At 32.7% G+C, this 18,049-nt stretch overlaps 2 protein-coding genes and 1 long non-coding RNA gene across 8 annotated transcripts in view; 1 reads left to right on the top strand and 2 right to left on the bottom strand.

Annotated features, from left to right (window-relative positions):
- Window positions 1-171: 171 nt before the first annotated feature.
- Window positions 172-1,030, bottom strand: LOC112460941. Its single transcript, XM_025025904.1, has 2 exons — window positions 862-1,030; window positions 172-724 (listed from the first exon to the last, which is right to left on the bottom strand). Exon 2 carries the CDS (start codon window positions 681-683, stop codon window positions 441-443), a length of 243 nt encoding a protein of 80 aa, XP_024881672.1. The 5' UTR covers window positions 684-724; window positions 862-1,030; the 3' UTR covers window positions 172-440.
- Window positions 1,031-1,192: 162 nt separating this feature from the next.
- Window positions 1,193-18,049, bottom strand: part of LOC112460939 (dysbindin protein homolog) — a 21,398-nt gene continuing 4,541 nt past the window's right edge. Inside the window, exons 1-6 of one of the 5 annotated variants that reach the window (XM_025025899.1) lie at window positions 4,096-4,180; window positions 3,222-3,344; window positions 2,735-3,024; window positions 2,487-2,642; window positions 2,258-2,398; window positions 1,193-1,783 (exon numbers count right to left, since the gene is read on the bottom strand). In XM_025025899.1, coding sequence (XP_024881667.1) covers window positions 1,695-1,783; window positions 2,258-2,398; window positions 2,487-2,642; window positions 2,735-3,024; window positions 3,222-3,277 — 732 coding nt within the window. In that variant the 5' untranslated portion in view covers window positions 3,278-3,344; window positions 4,096-4,180 and the 3' untranslated portion in view covers window positions 1,193-1,694. The other 4 variants (XM_025025902.1, XM_025025900.1, XM_025025903.1 and 1 more) reach the window with 4 other exon arrangements.
- On the top strand, window positions 4,233-7,278 carry LOC112460942. Of its 2 annotated transcripts, XR_003041499.1 has the most exons (5): window positions 4,235-4,364; window positions 4,709-5,126; window positions 5,280-5,523; window positions 5,757-6,016; window positions 6,075-7,278. It is a non-coding gene; the product is annotated as an uncharacterized LOC112460942 (long non-coding RNA). The 2 variants fall into 2 exon arrangements; XR_003041498.1 differs by having other exon boundaries at window positions 4,233-4,364; window positions 4,709-5,523.

Below are 18,049 nucleotides of genomic sequence, written 5' to 3'. Positions count from 1 at the left end.
GTACACTTTCTCGTAAGTGACGTACTTATATTTTTGTTCTTTTCTACAATTTATAAATTTCTTGTAATCTAATAAGTTACCTAATTTAATAGAAAAAAAAAAGAAATGTATGTTATTGGAGAGTTGCAACTCAAAATATGATAAATGGGATACAAAAATTAGTAAGAAACAAAATGTTTAAGACTATATTTATTACAGAAAACAATAAAACTATGAAGTTTATTTACAAATGATGAGCATAATTTTAATTTTTACATTGACTATATATATATATGTACACAGGTTCATTAACAGTTGATAATTATTCGAGTTATAAATATATTCTGATTCTCTCGAATACACTGCTCCGCGTCGACTGTCATTCGATGTTTTTCCACTTCCCTTGCCCATACATTAAAAGAATTGCTTACAGATGTATCTCGACCGCACGACGGTCTGCCCTACGTCGACAATTTTATGTCCGGAGATTCTTCTATGTTCCTACCCTCAACCAAAAGCTCGTCCGTGGTGAGTTTGCTCTGCGCTAGTTGCAAGGGACGAATGTATCGAAAGTATTCGTACGCCTTGTAGCCGATGAGGAGGCCGGCGATTACCGTCACCCCCATGCAGACTTTCACGGCGCCCCTGTGCATCTTGTCGTACAGCCTCTCCTTCCTCTTTCTCCTTTGGAAGCCCGGATCCATTGTCGGCGAATCCCGCTCGCTCGCTCGCTCGTCGACGTACGCTGAAAATATAACATTACGTAAATATCACGACATCGCGGCGCACCGTCTTGGAGCGTGGATAACCTCAAAATTTCAATACGAAGATGTCAAGACGGAATAGCGGGCAATTGCAATCAATTTTATTGTGACCGCTCACCTGAAAAGTGTCGACTATTTGACTCTTTTGCGAACGGCAGATTGAATTTCCCTTTCAATCGGCTTCCCTACACAATGCTCGGCGAATCCAACGAATCGGAGCCGGAGCTCGAGGCGGAGGTATCCGGTATCGGGTATCGTCGCCGTCGCCGCACGCGGGACGACACCACGTGGGATGAAGTATCACGGTTCTCCGCTACATGGCGCTACGATCGCGAAACTAATTTAAAAAAAATTTTTTTTTCGTTGATAGCACGAAGTTATTGCGCAAATCTTGACATTGCGGTTAAAGTAAAAAAATTCTGTTGTGAATTGTACAAATTTTATTAAACACACTTTATTATAAATATACAAAGAAATTTCTGAAAGTTTGTAATACATGTTACATCAATTTATTTTTTTTTAGTTATAATACAATTAAGGAAAATTTAACAAAATAACATTTTTCTCTTACATCTATTTACATACGAGAGAATTGTTGCGGGATAAAATTCGAGTTCCCTTCAATTCAAAAGACAAATGATACGTAATACAATTCACAAAATACTGCACTTACATCTCAGAGGATTGTACAAAGTTTCATGAAATTTAAGTCAGTTTAGGCATTTGATGGATGATGGAAAAATTGGAAGCATTTGTATAAGACATTTTTTATACTGTGAACTATTTTTTTTACACTTTTTATATTAAAAAGCTTAAATTGTCTGAATCACAGCCCTAATATCTAGTTGTAAGAAATGCGGTTAAGTCATGTTCCGTCATGAGCTACCTTCAAATAAAGTTTAGCAACGACTTATCGACAGACTTATGGATACAATCCTCAATCTTCTGCCTCTAATTCTCTAAAAACTCATCAAATATCTTCGAATCAATGTCCAACACTATCTCGTCCAAAGATGGACCTTCTGCAGAGACTGGTAACTCTAAAATTTGAAACAGATAAATTAATCATATAATCTGTAATTAATGATAATCACAAAATAATCATCGGGAAGTTAAACTTATCTCGTGAATGGACAAAATAAAGTGGATGAAACATTATACTGCAGAAGAAATACCATTTTTTAGAAATATATTTGTATTAACTTGTAAATATAAATATTATAACGAATTCAGCTGACTGCACAGCTCAATAATAAATTTTCGAAATAACATAGCTGTTTAATAACTTCTCAATTGATACTCTGTGGCAATCGTATTTAAACAATATACAGGTTTGCATCAAGTGGCAAGACATCCATGCGATATTCACAGGGTATAAATTATTTACAATAGATTTACTTAATTTGAATAGTTTTGCTTGGATATTTCTACGAGTAATTGTTCATTTAATTCACTTTAATGCTCACACGCATTTTCTTTTTCTTTGTGAGAAGATATAGAAATAAAAGGCATACTTGGTATAGATCCAGTTGCTTTGTATTCCTCAAGATCCTCCTTAAAGGCTTCCTCGAAGGTCTCTCGTCGCTCTTTCAATTTTTTTTGCTGATTTAATTCATGTTGCGAGAGTCTCTCCGTGTGCTCGTTAGCTAACTTTCCTAAAAAAAAAAAATTAATTTGAAATAATTCATGAAAAGATCTTGACTGGATACACAAAATACATTTCTTTCGTCGCGTAACGTATACCTTTAAAATTATTTAATTCTATCAGTTTCTTCTCTTTATACAAAGCCAACTGGAACCTGTGATCCAACTGTCTACTTTGTAAATCTAACATTTCATTTAGGTCCTCCAATCGATACAAAGCTCCTTCAACTTCTTCAAACATTTCTTGTAAATTTCCTTCGACATAATAAAATGGACAATTTTAGAAAGATTCGATTTCTATTTGTGTCTTAACGCGTCGCGTTTCAACTCTGAAAAAGGGAAACTACCTATTTGGTCCATGAGATCTTGAATTGCATTATTAATCTTTGGAATGTAAGCTAAGGTGCTATTTAAACATGTGACGTTGTTCCACTCGTGTTGAAGTTTCTCGTAAATAGAAGATATCAGCGTATCCGCTTCCTGAGCCTTTCCCGCGTTTTCCTCTGCGAGCTCGTGAAGCTCGTTCCATTGCAGTTGAAAGTGATGCAGAACGTCTGCCCCAGCGTCATAATTTACATTCCTTACATTGGCCGATTTTTTGCTCTTTGGCTGCTCAGTAGTGGACAATCCGCGTATACTGAAATCATCGATTACGTTCTGGAGTTAGTTGCTGCTGCTGCTTACGTCGCTACGTTATCTTTCGTAGTTCATCATTCAAAAGTGTGTGATTTATGAGCGGCTATCGTCAGAGTTCTATTATTGTACGTTATTATTATCCGTATCATCTCTACACAATAATGACAAAAGACACAGTAAATATAGAAAATCTTTTACCTAGCAGATATACCTTCCTGCACCGTCTGAAACTTGCTACGTAATGATCCAAACATATTTTATTGTCTCAGTGGCGAACATTCGCTGTCGATGAACCTCCAATGTGCTTTTAAATCCAGCTACCTGCATTGGACGACAAAACTCTTTTAATTTTATCACACAGATGTAACGAACGAAAAGAATATACTTAAATACTAAAATCAGGAAGTATTTTCAACTTCTCTGCGTTGTGTGAAGACGTGTCTATACCTTTGTGCAACAAGCTACGGTAATTTTATAAAAATTGTGATTTTCTCTATACAGTTCGCATTATAATTTAGCTGTAATTAATTATCTTCGCCCAATTACCTGCACATTCGACAAATCGTGTTAATTATATTCAACAATCGTGTTAATTGTGTTTATAGTCAAGCCAATCAATTTAACTTGTTCGACAAAGTAAATACGTCTACAAAAAGAATCTGCTCATTTCACACGTGCGTTATCACCTGCTTTGGAATTATTTTGCAATTGTTAACCGGAAAACACAAGAGATGACATGAGAACTTTGTTTACAGGCGTGTAAACACGTGATCGAAGCTACGGGTCCGGGTCACTCAGACCGAGCTCGGTCCAGCTCGGTCGTTGTTTACAAAACAATGCACTCGGCGTCAGCCAATTTAATGAAATTCTTTCCGCGTATCAAACGGTGCAATGGGAAACCGACAGATTTGGAATTTAATTAACAGAGAAAAGCTCTCTGCCTCTTTTCGAGGGAGTAAAATTACATTGAAATCCGAGAACGACGTGCGAGAACTAGTCGGCAATTTAGCTCGTCGAATTGTCGCGGAGATGACGATAGGTATACGTTTGTTTGATCTGCACTCCTAGGTACCTTACGACCTCGAAAATGACATCTAAATAAAAAGATTTGCTCTTTTATTTCTCAATTAGCAGCACTGGTTCAAGAAGTGTATATTTATTGGGAGTGCAGCCGAAACTCAGTGCAAGAGTTTACTGAACTGGCTGCACTATGAAGTGCAGAGCCATTGCAAGCGAGAAAAATCAGCCGGCATTTTCGAAGCAAAAGTAAACAAGTTAAATAGTAAATACGAAAGTGACAGCTTTCCTAGATCGAAAAGATTTCGCAATATTTATATTCTGGTAAATAACATTTGAAATTCTACAGATATATAAGTGATAACTGTCGCCAGTTCCTGTTAAAAAAAACAGTAACCGTTAAATGTCAAATTTATAAGGTTAGAAAATCTTATGACGCTTAATAATACTTATATATTTCTTTATATAGTTTTTTAATTATTTTTTGGTGGAACTGCAGTTGTATAGTTATCGTGATCAGATAAATCTAACGATTCCACGGGTACAACAGGGCGAATCATTGATTAATCTTTATACACGTTCTTTTCTGTTCTCTCTATCTTCGCCTGCACTAGCTCAGTTTCAGTTCAGTTTAAGAATAAAAAGCTAATCTTAAATGTTTATTCCAGCTTTGGAAAAAGGAGAAAGCGAATAATGGACGATCGTGGACGCGTGCTCCGGATAGAAACGACAGGCATCCGACAGGACGCAGGATTCTACAGGCTTTCCTTTGGCATCCGTATGCTTCAACAACACTCGCAGTTGCAGAGAATCAGTCGGAATCTGCAATCTGGCGTATTGACCTAGCAGCCTTTAGACATACTAATCAGGACTCGATAAGCAAACTGACCGCGGCGTATCAGTAGATTGACAGTAAATTGAATTGGCAGAAATTCCCGCAAATCGATTATAATGTCCGCATTAAGCTTATGTTCTGCAGAGCCTGCTAACATAACTCGATGGTAGAACTGAAGGCAGAAACTGGGTAGAATCTGTTGAATGCGGATTCTGCTCTATTTCTGCTGTTAATTTGTATACAATTATGCAGTAAGTATATCAAAGAGTTTACCTGATTTCTGCAGTCAATCTGTCATCATATTTTGGTCAAACTTTACTGTATTTCTGTCAGAGTTCTGTCTACAGTATTGTATACACTAGATCCTGTATCAGATTGGTAGCTTGTTTTTTTTTTTTTAATAGATTTGACCATGTGAAGAATTTTACTATGTGCGTATCTTATTGTGCAATGGGAGGTTGCTAAGCATAAAACTTAACTGCTGCATCTTAATTTTATCCTACATTTTCATATGAATTGATGGCACATAAAAAAGTTATGAATCTGGAAGGTGTTAATTGCATCACGGTGTTACGTTTGCATATTAAGCCTGTGATACATAGCAAAAAATTTATCCTGGATCTCTCAGTTCGATGTTACCAAACTTAGGTAAGTCAGTCTCTTTATTTTATGTTCGTTTTACAATGTAATTCAAGAAAATATAACATGAAAAAAATTATATTAAATATGTAATTTCATCGTAATTTTTTATAATTTTTTTATTAGGTTAAATATATATATAAATATAATTATATTATATTTATATTTATAATTATATTATATTTATAATTATATTATATTTATATCATTAAATATACATAAATATATAATGTTATTTGTAGACAAAGAAACTAGACTCGGGAAATTTGTAAACGGAGCAAAATACTGAAGTGGCACTGAAGATATTCAACAATGGCTACTGTGCTAGATACATTTGAAGTTTCTTATAATCAGTGAAATGAATAGAAGATCACGAAGCAGCTGTTTGAAAGTAAAGGAAGGCCAGAGTTCAGAATGTGTACCAAAAGAAAATAATAATAATGATAAAAATCTAAAGATACATACAAGATCTTATTAATCATCTAAGATTTTATGTGGAAAGGTATAATTTTATCGCATTTAGTTCCCTCAACTGAATAAAACAATTTTTATTTTTTTAGACATATATGGATAACAATCGTTACCAAAAATAAGAGATTCCAGCATAATCTTTTATTTACCGAGTGGAAAGAGCAATAAACTGTAAAAGTCGGAAACTCTTTGAAAGGCTTTGGATATTTCATCTTTGACGTGCTTCTAAACGCAATTGTGATTCATTATTCGTAAATAAATAAATAACCAACAAAATAGGCAGAAAAAATGAAGATAAATCTAAAAATTTATAAGGGACGTTGTTTACCTTTATGATTTACATGAAAACTCTCGTGATTGCAATTTATCGTGCTACAATGTCAAAAAATTTATTTAAATTGTTTAAATAGATTTTGAAGAGCGTAACGTTGAGAGATCGATAAATTAACTCCAATAAGGGAAATATTTTAATCTTTCATCCCGAATTGTAAAACAAATTATATGAATAATACATCATCGATGCAACCATTTATTTCACAGTCACTGTCCATTTCGTATTTATGGGTACAATAAAACTGATAAATACGACATAAAAATTCTAATAATGAATAATGCGAAAACTTTATTACATTGTTACAACAATAGAATTCATGAATCATTCACACATTCGCGCACACGAAATGAAGAATATGAGTTTAATGAACTTATTGTGTTTAAAAATATAACATGAAAACAGGAAATTGATAAAGCTGTGTGAATTACAAAACGAATCGTGATACATCTATATAAATAGCGTTTTCGACTGACATAAATTTGACCCATGACCAAGGCCCAACCCGAGTTGGGTTAATGACATCACATGCTGGAATCGTCCGATTAAAACCTGGAAGTAGAACGTGATCGTTATTAACTCTTCTCGGATTGGACTTTGGTCATGGGTCAAATTCATGCCGGCCAAAACGCTGTAAGATAACATCTTAAAATCAATTTTAAAGTCTGCTTAAAATTGAAACTCCTAAAGGTTTGTTTTTTTAACTTCGAGTCGATTACTCCGTACTGACTGAACATAACGAATATTAATATAACACAGAACAGACGAAATAGGATGTAACAATGTGACAAATGCAATATATTTAGTGCATAAGGAAAGTTCAAGTAGCCATTCGAATCTGTTCCACCGTATTATTCGCATAAACTCTTGTTGACTGTTCACAGAATAAATAAAAACATAATCTGTAATAGTTGTTTTTCATCCATGTGATCTATTCGAATAAAACAAGATTTTCAACTTAATTGTCATTGTCATTAAATCTCTCATTATACCTATTCTCGAATTAAGTAATGTGTAAGTAATGTATCTCAAGAACAATTTATTTTGACTACTTTGTGAATTTAATAATATATTGCGTTGTCCGTTTTGTCAAGAAAGATTGTAAAGTATCAATTTTGTACTCGAGTCTTTATATAAAGTTTTCAGATATGGACAACAAATCAATACAACAATCATATATAATATACAAATTGGTAATAAATTATAAATTACGTGGTTTTTTTTCTTACTTTTATGTAAATTATAAATTATTTTTCTTTATTTAAAAATAAATCAATAAAAGGCTATCTGCAGGCATTATAAAACTGATATACAATTTATATTGCTAACGAGTATCTTATAAACCGTACAAACAAAATTTATTCCGGAAAATATCGTCTCAATTTTAGTACGATAAACAGAACAGGGGAGTTTACAAGAGGCTTATTAGAATGTTTTGCCCTGGCGAATGAATAAAGCCCCTTCTGGAAAATGGGAAAAACATGAGATTCGTGCCTCGGCTGAGGTAATATTTTTAGCAATAAATATCGTACAAGATAGGAGGGTCAATAAGATTCTTATTAGTATTAATGATGTTAAATTGTACATCAATTTAGTAATGAAAGATTTCCAGCCTTGACGTAAGGCTACGTTTCAAGATTAAGTAATATAATAAATTATATAGATTAATTAGCGCAAATAATAACAAATTATAATAAAATTTAACTATTTATACATATTTTTTCATCTTGTTCTATTTATTTCGTAGGAAAACGTTTAAGATAAGTCGAAGAAAAAATAAATTTTACAAAAACATGCATGAATTCATGAAATGAATGCGTACTCATTCAACTGGATACAGCCAAGTTTCCTCTCTTCTTTATTATTCGCATCGTCAAGTTGGATCATCATTCCCAAATCACCCATTACAAAATGCTAGGAGGGTAAGCTTCCCACGGACTTCCTACAGACTTCCCCTCTTGTACCCCAACAACAATTTTCGATTTCCAGCGGGTATGCTATGGTTGCATTCGGGGAGCACACTATTAGCGCTATTGCATCATTTTATCTTTATCGCTCTTCAGGTGTAAAATAAGGATAGAATAAGCAAATAGCGCTAATAGCGCGCTCCCCGAACGCAGCCCGTATCGAGCAACGTGACGTATATATAAAAAGATGTAGAAGAAGATTTGGAGAAATAATCCTGTATAATACATCCTTTAAATTTAGTAGCCCTTCAGTTATAAGGTCGTGTATTTTAAAACAAACTATAATGTAAAATTTGGTACTTCTGATGGCATTGTATCATATAGTACCATCGATAAAATCATTTATAATTTTAAAGTGATCTTTTAAATTTAAACAAATAATTATGAATTAGAATATTATACCTGATAAATTATATTTAAAAAGAAACATATACATATAAGTGCTTTTCTCCAACTTGGAACCAGAAAAATACATATTTCTTTTTTAACTGAGGGGGGGATTGTAATAAACTTTCGAAATTAGCTTTTCGATTTAATTTAATTTTTATTCTGGTAGGATGCAGGCAATTTGAAACGACTCAATTTTAACTACTGAAACGTAAGGTTTATTTTTTCCACGTACGATTATGCAACTGTTGTATTTAACAAGAATAGATAATAACGAAAAAAAGTGGGAACAAATGTTGCATTTAAATGTGTTAATTGAGTAAAAAATTTAGTTGTTGTCTGATATAACAATTACATATACATATACTTTAAGTTTACGAATAAAATGTCATATGCTCTTTAATTTCTATAAAAGTCCATTCTTACTAATTATATTAATTTCATTATTATCCCGTATACAATCTCATATCTCGCGTTCGTTTCCCATTACATCACGAATGTAATTACATACGCTAATATTGTTTTTATAACATGTATAATAGAATGGTTGGAATTTCGAGACATTTATAACAGCGTATAGCATATGAGAGTGCAATATAAAACTTTTTCATAAAATTAGTATTTTATTTATAAAAGTGACCTTTTGATATCTCGGGAAAAAATTAAATTTTTCGCGGAAAAAGAAAAATAATAAAAGTTGAATATATTAGCCGATTACTGCAATAAGCTTGAAAGAAATGTTTCTCGATGAAAATATGATAAAAAATTAATTGCGGTTATTTTTTATGTAACGCCTCTCTCTCTGTGCATATTATAGATATAAAAATTTACAATTTTATAAAATTACAATAGCAAAATAAATGATACATTTAAATATTCAATGCAAAAATATTGCTCAATTATTTAAGCACTAAAATGAAGAATTCTGTTATTTCTCTAATATTATTACAGCAACTCAAGTGACGCTAGGTATATAAAATATCGACTGACAGTGCGATTATGTTACATAGTATATACTCCATCGAAATACTACACTCTACTCAAGGCTCTACCAAGTAACTTATCTGGAATTCTTCTGTAAACGTGATTTTGATTAAAATATCTGAAATTGAAAAGGGAGGGCAATAAAACAAGTAACAACGCTTTTCTGATATAATGTCGATGCAAGCTTTCGATGGCAACTAGGTCGAATAGAATTAATGCAATTTCAAATTTTATTTCTCACAATCAGTCTCATGTATATAAATACATGATTTTGTTCGTCGAGACTAATTACACGCTCATGTATAGAGTGCATTAAAATGTACGCAATTAAGGGGACTGTGTGTGGAGGGTCAGATTGCTGGAAACTTTTGTGATAAACTGAATAAATGTGCAAAAATGAAATTTTGAGGTACATTTATGCAATATATAAAGAGTAGAAAAAAATATTTTTTATTAACAAATATTAAGATAAATGTACGATATGCATAGCTAAAGTTTCTTTTTCGAGGTTGTTTTGTAGTAATATCTCGGCTCTTGGTCATCTGATCAGAGCAAATTTTAACTAGAAATTTCGGAGGGTTATCATTATCTAGTGAACCACTAAAAAAATCGAATAAAAATTAACAAAACGGCATAAAAACGGCTTAACATAAAGAAATTATTTGTTTTATTTTATAGATTCATTGTAGCCAAACAATATATTATTTAGTTAGGAGATATTACTTCTAATAATAGTTTTTTCCGTTAAATAATAGGGTTTCCTTGAAAAAAAAATTTTGTTATTCAAAAAAATATGATTTCGTCTATAAGCATATGTTGCTTTAATGAAAGAAATTTCAATCAAACAAATAGAAATACTGAATGTTAAGAACTCTTTTTCTCGATATATCTGACCCTCCAGTCACCTAGAACCAACACGTAAACTATTTTATCAAACATGTGATAGGAAATACCAATAACAAATAATTCAACGTTATGTAATGTACCTATTAGAAACTCACTCGCCGCTTTGATAAATTAGCGTTATAATCTTTGCCGCATGCATTTTAATAGAAAGAAGAAAGGAAAGAAATTTTTTAATAGAAAATAGAAGAAAATAAAAATATGATATAGAAATTAAAAAGGAGACCGCGTTCTTGAAAACCTATATTAAAAAAAAAAATTAAAATTATATTATCTTACAATCTTTCCGCTCGGAGTTTACTCAATTGCCTCTTCGTCATTTTCGTACGGATGTAATTTAAATAAACGTGCTGGAAACCAAAAATATTTTCGCACACTTTTCCGCTATTACGATCGAAATTACGGCCTTCTTTTTTGTCGCTTCATAAATCATTGAGATCTTAACGTCTTAGTAAGCGTAAAAAATATCAATGTAGCCAGACAGCCAAATCTGTCGAGAATATAGAAAGTTTTGTCAAATTTTGTCGATATTAGAATGTGCCGGCAGAAATATAACAGAATATAATATTGACATGTTGACTGCAGGAACTGAGCAATCTACCGACAATCTGCTGTCAAATTATATCGGCAGATTTTTGCCGACAAAAGATGAGTTTAATGCGGACAGATGATACCGGATCTGTTGTAATATCTAAAGCAAATCTACTACCAATTTATTGTTATATTACGAGGAATTTGCCTACTGGGTAAAAAAATGTAAAAAAGAAATGTGTCAAGTACATCTTTTTCCCTTTAATAGAAATAATAATTAAGATATAAATATAAATTAATATGACATAAAAAACAAATAAAATCGTACAGAGAGCAAGATATTATATTAAATAATTGTGTTTTTAACAGCAAACAAACACACCAAGCCAAAATACGAATGGAACACGAACGGAATGTTTATATCGACATATTCGGCACGTCTGTTTTTCAATGCACAATTCAGCAATATACTTGCATTAATTGCAATACTTGCATAAATAAATAATTATTAATTTTTCAACGTGATTGTAACGATTTTACTTTTTTATATCATTAATTTTATTTTTAATTATTACGTTTACTACAAAAATATATGTAACAGTAGGTAAATCAAAGTGGGAGGAAGAGGATAGATCTGTACCCCTTATCTTACTTTACTGTTTTATTGTAATACTTTGCTGATTAAAATAAAGTTTTATCAAACAGTCTCAATCTCGTACTTTAGACTAGACTTGAGAGAGGCTGTTTATTTTTTCTAGATGTCCGGACTCTAAAAATAATCGAACTCAGAACTTATATCTCCTACACACACATTAAGCAATAATATGTAATACACAAACTATAGTTTTCTCTTTTCTCTCCGCATTAGATCGCATTTTTTGCCTATTGATCTCTTATAAAATTTTTGCCCATGTCTCTTATAAATTTTTTTAAATCTTAATGGCAAATATAATATTAACGTCATTTGAAATCGTGGTATTAAAATAATTTTTATTTTCTAACTTTAAAAATTTCGTTTCTGAAGAAGTGATTATATACTTTTTCCGAAGCTTTAAAGGCTCAGCAATTTCCGGTAAATAAAATTATTGATCTTTGAACGAATTGACCGACATACCTCTACTTTCGCATCAGTTTTGAGTAATTTTTAGGGCTTTCTTCATTTAGTTCCAGAACGTGAGGAAAATGTTACTTATCGCCATAATAATACTCGCATCGTCGTAAAGCCTCCCCTTTATAACTTCTCCAATCGTTTGTTTGTCACTTTAAAGAAAAAAAACCTTTACTTTCAAAAAATTCTTAGTTGCCTTTCGAAAAAACTTTCTCGTCATCCAAGATAGTGAACAGTTTTGTATTTATAGCTCTACCTTCCTTTTGTGTTAGACAATAGCTAGAGGATAAAGTTTCCAATTTTAGGTACCTGAGTAATCGATTATTTTTCAAAATTTTTTAAATAAATAACCTGGAACGGTTCAAATGACTTGACAGTTTATTCTAACGAGATGTGTTACTAAAAAAAATATGTATTTGAAGCTTCTTTTTATATTTGCGGTATGTTTTTAAAGCAAATATGTGGAGTGACGCATGGCTGATTGTGAAAGCGGTCGTCTCGTAGTCGGTGGCTCCCGGATTCCGATCCTCATCCCACATGTCTCGGTTTTACCAGAGAAGGCAAAAAAAATACTTCCCAGGATACCGGTGTAGAAAAAAAAAATTCCCAACTCCAGAATAACTCTTTGGTGGGTAAGTTCTATAGCCATAAAATTGCCAAATCAGAATGATTAATATAATACACTGAACATAAAAAGCAGATATATTATAAAATATAAGTTGGAAAGTAGCACGATCCAAGCACATGAAGCTTTTATACCATCTAGAATTTGTGGTGGCATAGGAAATTTTCTTTCAAATTATGGACTAAATAAAATATATTTTACGAAGTTTTAAATCATCTAATATAATTTTAATTTTGTTTAAAATTGTATTAAATAAATTGATAGTGCCTACATAAACATTACTGCAACACTAATCAAGTTCTTAACAAAAGTTGTAACAATTATAACCAAATATACTTAAACAGTATTTGATTATAATATAGTACTGCTTAAATATTTAATTATATTTGCAATGATTATTTGCAATAATCTTATATCTTTAAAATAATTTTAAATAATTAATATTTTATTTTTAATATTTCATTATTTTTTGTTAAGTGCTTTAAAAATGTATTTTTTAGACTTATTTTTGTTGCACATATAAGTTTGAATTTAAAAAAAATATATTTAGTATGTTTTTTTATTGTTTTAAAGAAAGTATTGTATATCTAATATTTTATAAATATTGATCTATTACTATTATTACATTTAAAAAAATAAATTGTAAATTTATTATTGCAACATCGAGAAAAAAAAACATAATAAAAAATTTAATTCGGTATAGTTAAACGGCCTGACTGGCAAGTTTTATTAAGTATATCACAACGACGTTTCGACCACTAATTTGGGTCCTTTTCAAGTTATTTTAACAATGATGGATCATTGTGCGTCAGTTATCGTCAGATTTCATCACTGGCGAATAATTTTTATTGAATAAAAAATTTAATTTATCGGTGTACGTATATGTAATGTATATGTTAACAAGAATTAGATCATGACTTTCTATATTTCATGCAGACTAAAAATAATTCGCAGCTTTGAATAGTAAATTGCTCGAAGTTGGTCACTGGTTACGTAATCATACTTAACGTGGCCGAATGTAGCAAGTCAGCATCACATCGCGCAACAGTTAAACGCATTCACATACTGTACACTTCGTTTTCTTCATTACGTACTCAATATAATTTATCATGTGACATCTGTGAGTCTAATTTGGACGGAAGAATAACTTGACGAAAGTTGCTACGTTGTTTTTTCGCTCTCATAAATATTGAAAGTGTTTTTTCTTCCTCTTACTTCTTTAATTTGCATGTTATTTCTACGTTGTGTTCAACGCAGGTCAGGTCAGGTTAAGTACATGTATAATGGAAAGAAAGAAAGGGAAGGAAAAAGATGCTAAAAAACTACAGTTCAAAAGTCTATTTAGTTTAGCTGCATTCTCTACATTTCTTTTTTTCTTTTGTTTTTTTCTCTAAAACCAGAAACTTCATGAGTACAGCTATATAAGAAGAACAAATTTATATATTTAAACAGCATTAATAAAAATTAGTATAATAAAACAATTATTACTAAGTTCCTCTTAAAAAAAGTAAAAATTTTTATCTGTGTCTATATATAAAAATTGTAATTATGTAGTTTCTTTCGATGCAACATGATAAGATTATTGTATACACATTTTATACGTATTATTTTTTAAACATAGATGAACTATTGTTATTATCATTGATCTTAAAAAGTATTACATCAACATTTTTAAAATTTCCTTTTACTTTGCAACTGTTATATTAGTGTTTATTACAGAAATGTTTTTATTACAGAAACTGCCTGTAGGTACATTTTATAAAAATTATATTAAAATTTTTTCAATATAATTATTATTAATTATAATTATCTTCAATTTGTATAGAAATAAATTTGTAAAATTTACGAACAAAAAAAAAGGAACAGAAAAAAAGGAAATCGTGAAAGAAGACGTTTGTCAATTGGGCGATTAATCCCGCTGATTTCGCCCATAATTGACCAACTGTTCCGTACTTATAATCCGTATTCATAATGCCAGAAATTTTCAATACATTGAACGCCCGGTTGGCTTGCTGATTGGTTAGTTTAGTTCATCCTCATTCGAGAGAAATTTGGCAACGTCGCTAAAGCTTTAACTTCTCTCCTTCCTCACCCCGCCATGCCGCGCCGGTGCCCGGTACCCGACTGTGGTGCTTAGCAACCAGTGAGGTCAACAAACGAGGTCAAGTTATACATTAACCTCGTCACGAGAAAATATTACTGCCGTATTGCTGATAAATTATATTATCATGTACCCTTAACCATCCTTAATTACTGTTCGAGTGATATCGAACATCTATTTGTCATCCATGCAATAAAAAACCAAAACGTCAAAGAGAATTATTCACGTGTGTGGCTTGAGGAAGGAATAATAATGTCATTTCCCTCAATATTTTTCTTGCAAGCAAGAAACAATATATCATATATCAAGTTTAAAAATATAAAAAGAGTTCACATAGGTCAAATAGTTTCTATGGTAAAATAGCTATCACTGTTGGAGACTGCTTACAGCTGTACAGCTGTAAAGCAAAGGAAAATAGAAAGGAAAAATAAAATAAAGGCACCGTATATGGAGAAAAGAGAATTGGACGGTTTGTATTGAAGCGAGAGTCGCTATTTTAATGGTAATGGTGAACGCGTAGAAGCTCTAGGTATACATATAGATAGATCTCTGGGGTAGATACAGGACGAGAGAAGAGGAACCCGGGAGGAGTGAGGAAATGGATGGTATGCTGGGCGCAGCGGGGGTAGATCCTCTCCTTCCCCCAGCTCCCCGCTGCATTACCAAGCATTCGCTCTCTCGGCTCTCTGTTGAGTCAGTCGTTTCTGCTGTTCCATCACGTCGGATGAGGACAAGCAAACCCGCCAGCAACAGCAGCGACCGATTGACCAGCAACAGCAACACACAGGCGCAGTACTGGCGTGGAAAATTCCACTCCTATTTCGTCTCCACCCTTCGCAGCAGGAGGGGCAGAATAGAGAATGAAAGAGGGGGAAGAGCTATTATTTTTATTGCGTTCTCTGCAAGCGCATTAACCCACGGTTGTGGTTGAGTAATATTAGCTTGTACTCGGTTATTGCATTCCCGTTGGCTATAGGTACAAGCCAACATGCACATGCGACTATATATTTCGTTATTATCCTGAAACGTTGCTTCACGTAATTGTTCCAGCACAGAAACTGGGATACAATATATCATATTGCATTACCTGAATATTGGAATCGTTGCAAATACTTGATATGATTCATGCAACTAATAATAAGTTGTAATGAACACATTATCCTTTACAATAAACTGTAATACTTCTAAATATTTCATTATATTATTATAACTAATATTTCATTATATTATATTAGTAGTGCCTTAAAGCAGATATTGTGAACAGTTTGTAGTAGTAAAATGAAAGAATATTTTCTTCCGTTAACAAAAAAGCTCAATCGATTTTTAAAAAGTTAGTCCGGGTTCAGGTAATCGAGTTTTAGAATATACATCATTTATGTTTACAATTGCATTAATGAAGACTATATAAAAATTATAATTTCTATTACAATATATGAAGAACGTAAACTATCACGCAAATTCGTCAAAACGAATAAAAAGTACGTACATAGCGTAATGGAAAAAAAAGAGCAGGGATTTACGAGTAAATTCAAAACTGAATTGGAACGGAATGCCATTATAATAAGCTCGAACACATTGTAGATGTAGTCTCATAATTATGATGTTAACGAAACACCGTCGAGAATCAAGCCTTTTTTCCCTCTTCTTTCTCCTTCTCTTTCTTTAACCGAGCGAAATAACTTAATTAAATAAAACTCATCAAAAAGAAATCGAGCTTAGAATCGGCTTTTGAGGGGAAGTAACAGAGGGAAATGGTGGGTCAATGCACGTTACGAGCATCTTCCATCTCTTTCACTCTCTCTTTCTCTCCCTCTCTCTCTCTCCTTTTCCCTATTCTCAACCTCCTCCTCTTCCACCTCTCTTTTTCTCCTCCCACTTCCGTACCAAAGTTACGCCGCTACTATATCGTAATAATCTTGCCTGCTCCATAAAGGGGATTACCTTCTCTGCGCCAAACTAACGCAGTCATTGCTCATACTAGTACGAAGTTTCTACTAGCCGTAGAACAGAAGTTATGTGGCGGAGTGGGGGAATGGGAAGGATCGATAGTCAAGTATTTCTCGGGATGTAAATACCAGTGGCAACCGGGTGCATAGCATATTGGACCACCCAATTGCATGCTTGCAGCTTCACAGCGCTGCGCTGGGTTGCAGCAATATCCGGTTGGCTGATGATACCGCTCTCATTAGCTTTTAAGCAATAGCTTGCAAATATATACCATTGTATTAACTCACTAATAGATAAATAGCAAGATATGATATGAGTTTTTCTGTTGCCGTGAAACGGGTGAGGCAACCAATTATTAATGACCTTCGTAATGCAATCAAGAGCAATTTGTAGACAACGAGCGAAGCGTTGCGAGACGTTCTTCGACAGATTTCTATTCACCGTAAATAACTTCATTAGAATATCATCATAAACTACTTTGTGATGCGCATATTTTATTATATCAACAATTACTTTTTTGAAATATACATAACTATAACACTTCACTCGTTTTCTTTACTTGAATATACAAAGGCGTCGCCTTTCCTTTCTTCTCTCCAGGGGCGTGGCACATACAAACAAGTTCAACAATTATTCTACTCAACCCAAAGTCTTTTTCTTGAAATCCACCAAATTAAACATAGACTCGATCCCCCAAAAAAAGATAAGGTTCTAAATATACAATCCAGGCATTGTGCTACTCTCGAATATCTGGGACCGAGATTCGTTACGATCAATAGACTCGGCAGATTCGGCCGTTTTCGACATGTTCCGTTAAGTTCCCCTACTATATTCGTCCTCGTCGACCTCTAACCATTATCGGCCACGCCTTGCTCGTATGAATTCCATCAGCTAAACTGGTTATTCGGGATACAATTATACCATTTGCGCACTATAGATTTTCCTTGTAAAACTGTTTGAAAAAAATATCTTTTCCACTTATTTTTTCCACTATACAGGGTGATTCATTTTAAACAAGACGAGTTAAATATTCTTCAAAAAAATGTTTCAAACGAAAGTTTTACATCACAGAAAAAAAAGGAATATTCTTGATTTGAAACAATCTTTAGTTTCAACGTTGGAAAAGTTGGAAATCTTGAAATGAGATTATATTGCGTTAAACGAAGAAAATTTTCTTGAA

Source organism: Temnothorax curvispinosus, unplaced genomic scaffold, assembly GCF_003070985.1.
Source record: "Temnothorax curvispinosus isolate PA1 unplaced genomic scaffold, ASM307098v1 QBEX01010932.1, whole genome shotgun sequence".
Classification (NCBI taxonomy): Eukaryota; Metazoa; Arthropoda; class Insecta; order Hymenoptera; family Formicidae; genus Temnothorax; species Temnothorax curvispinosus.
Note: the sequence above shows the minus strand (reverse complement) of the source record. Positions and strands in the feature narration are given on the sequence as shown.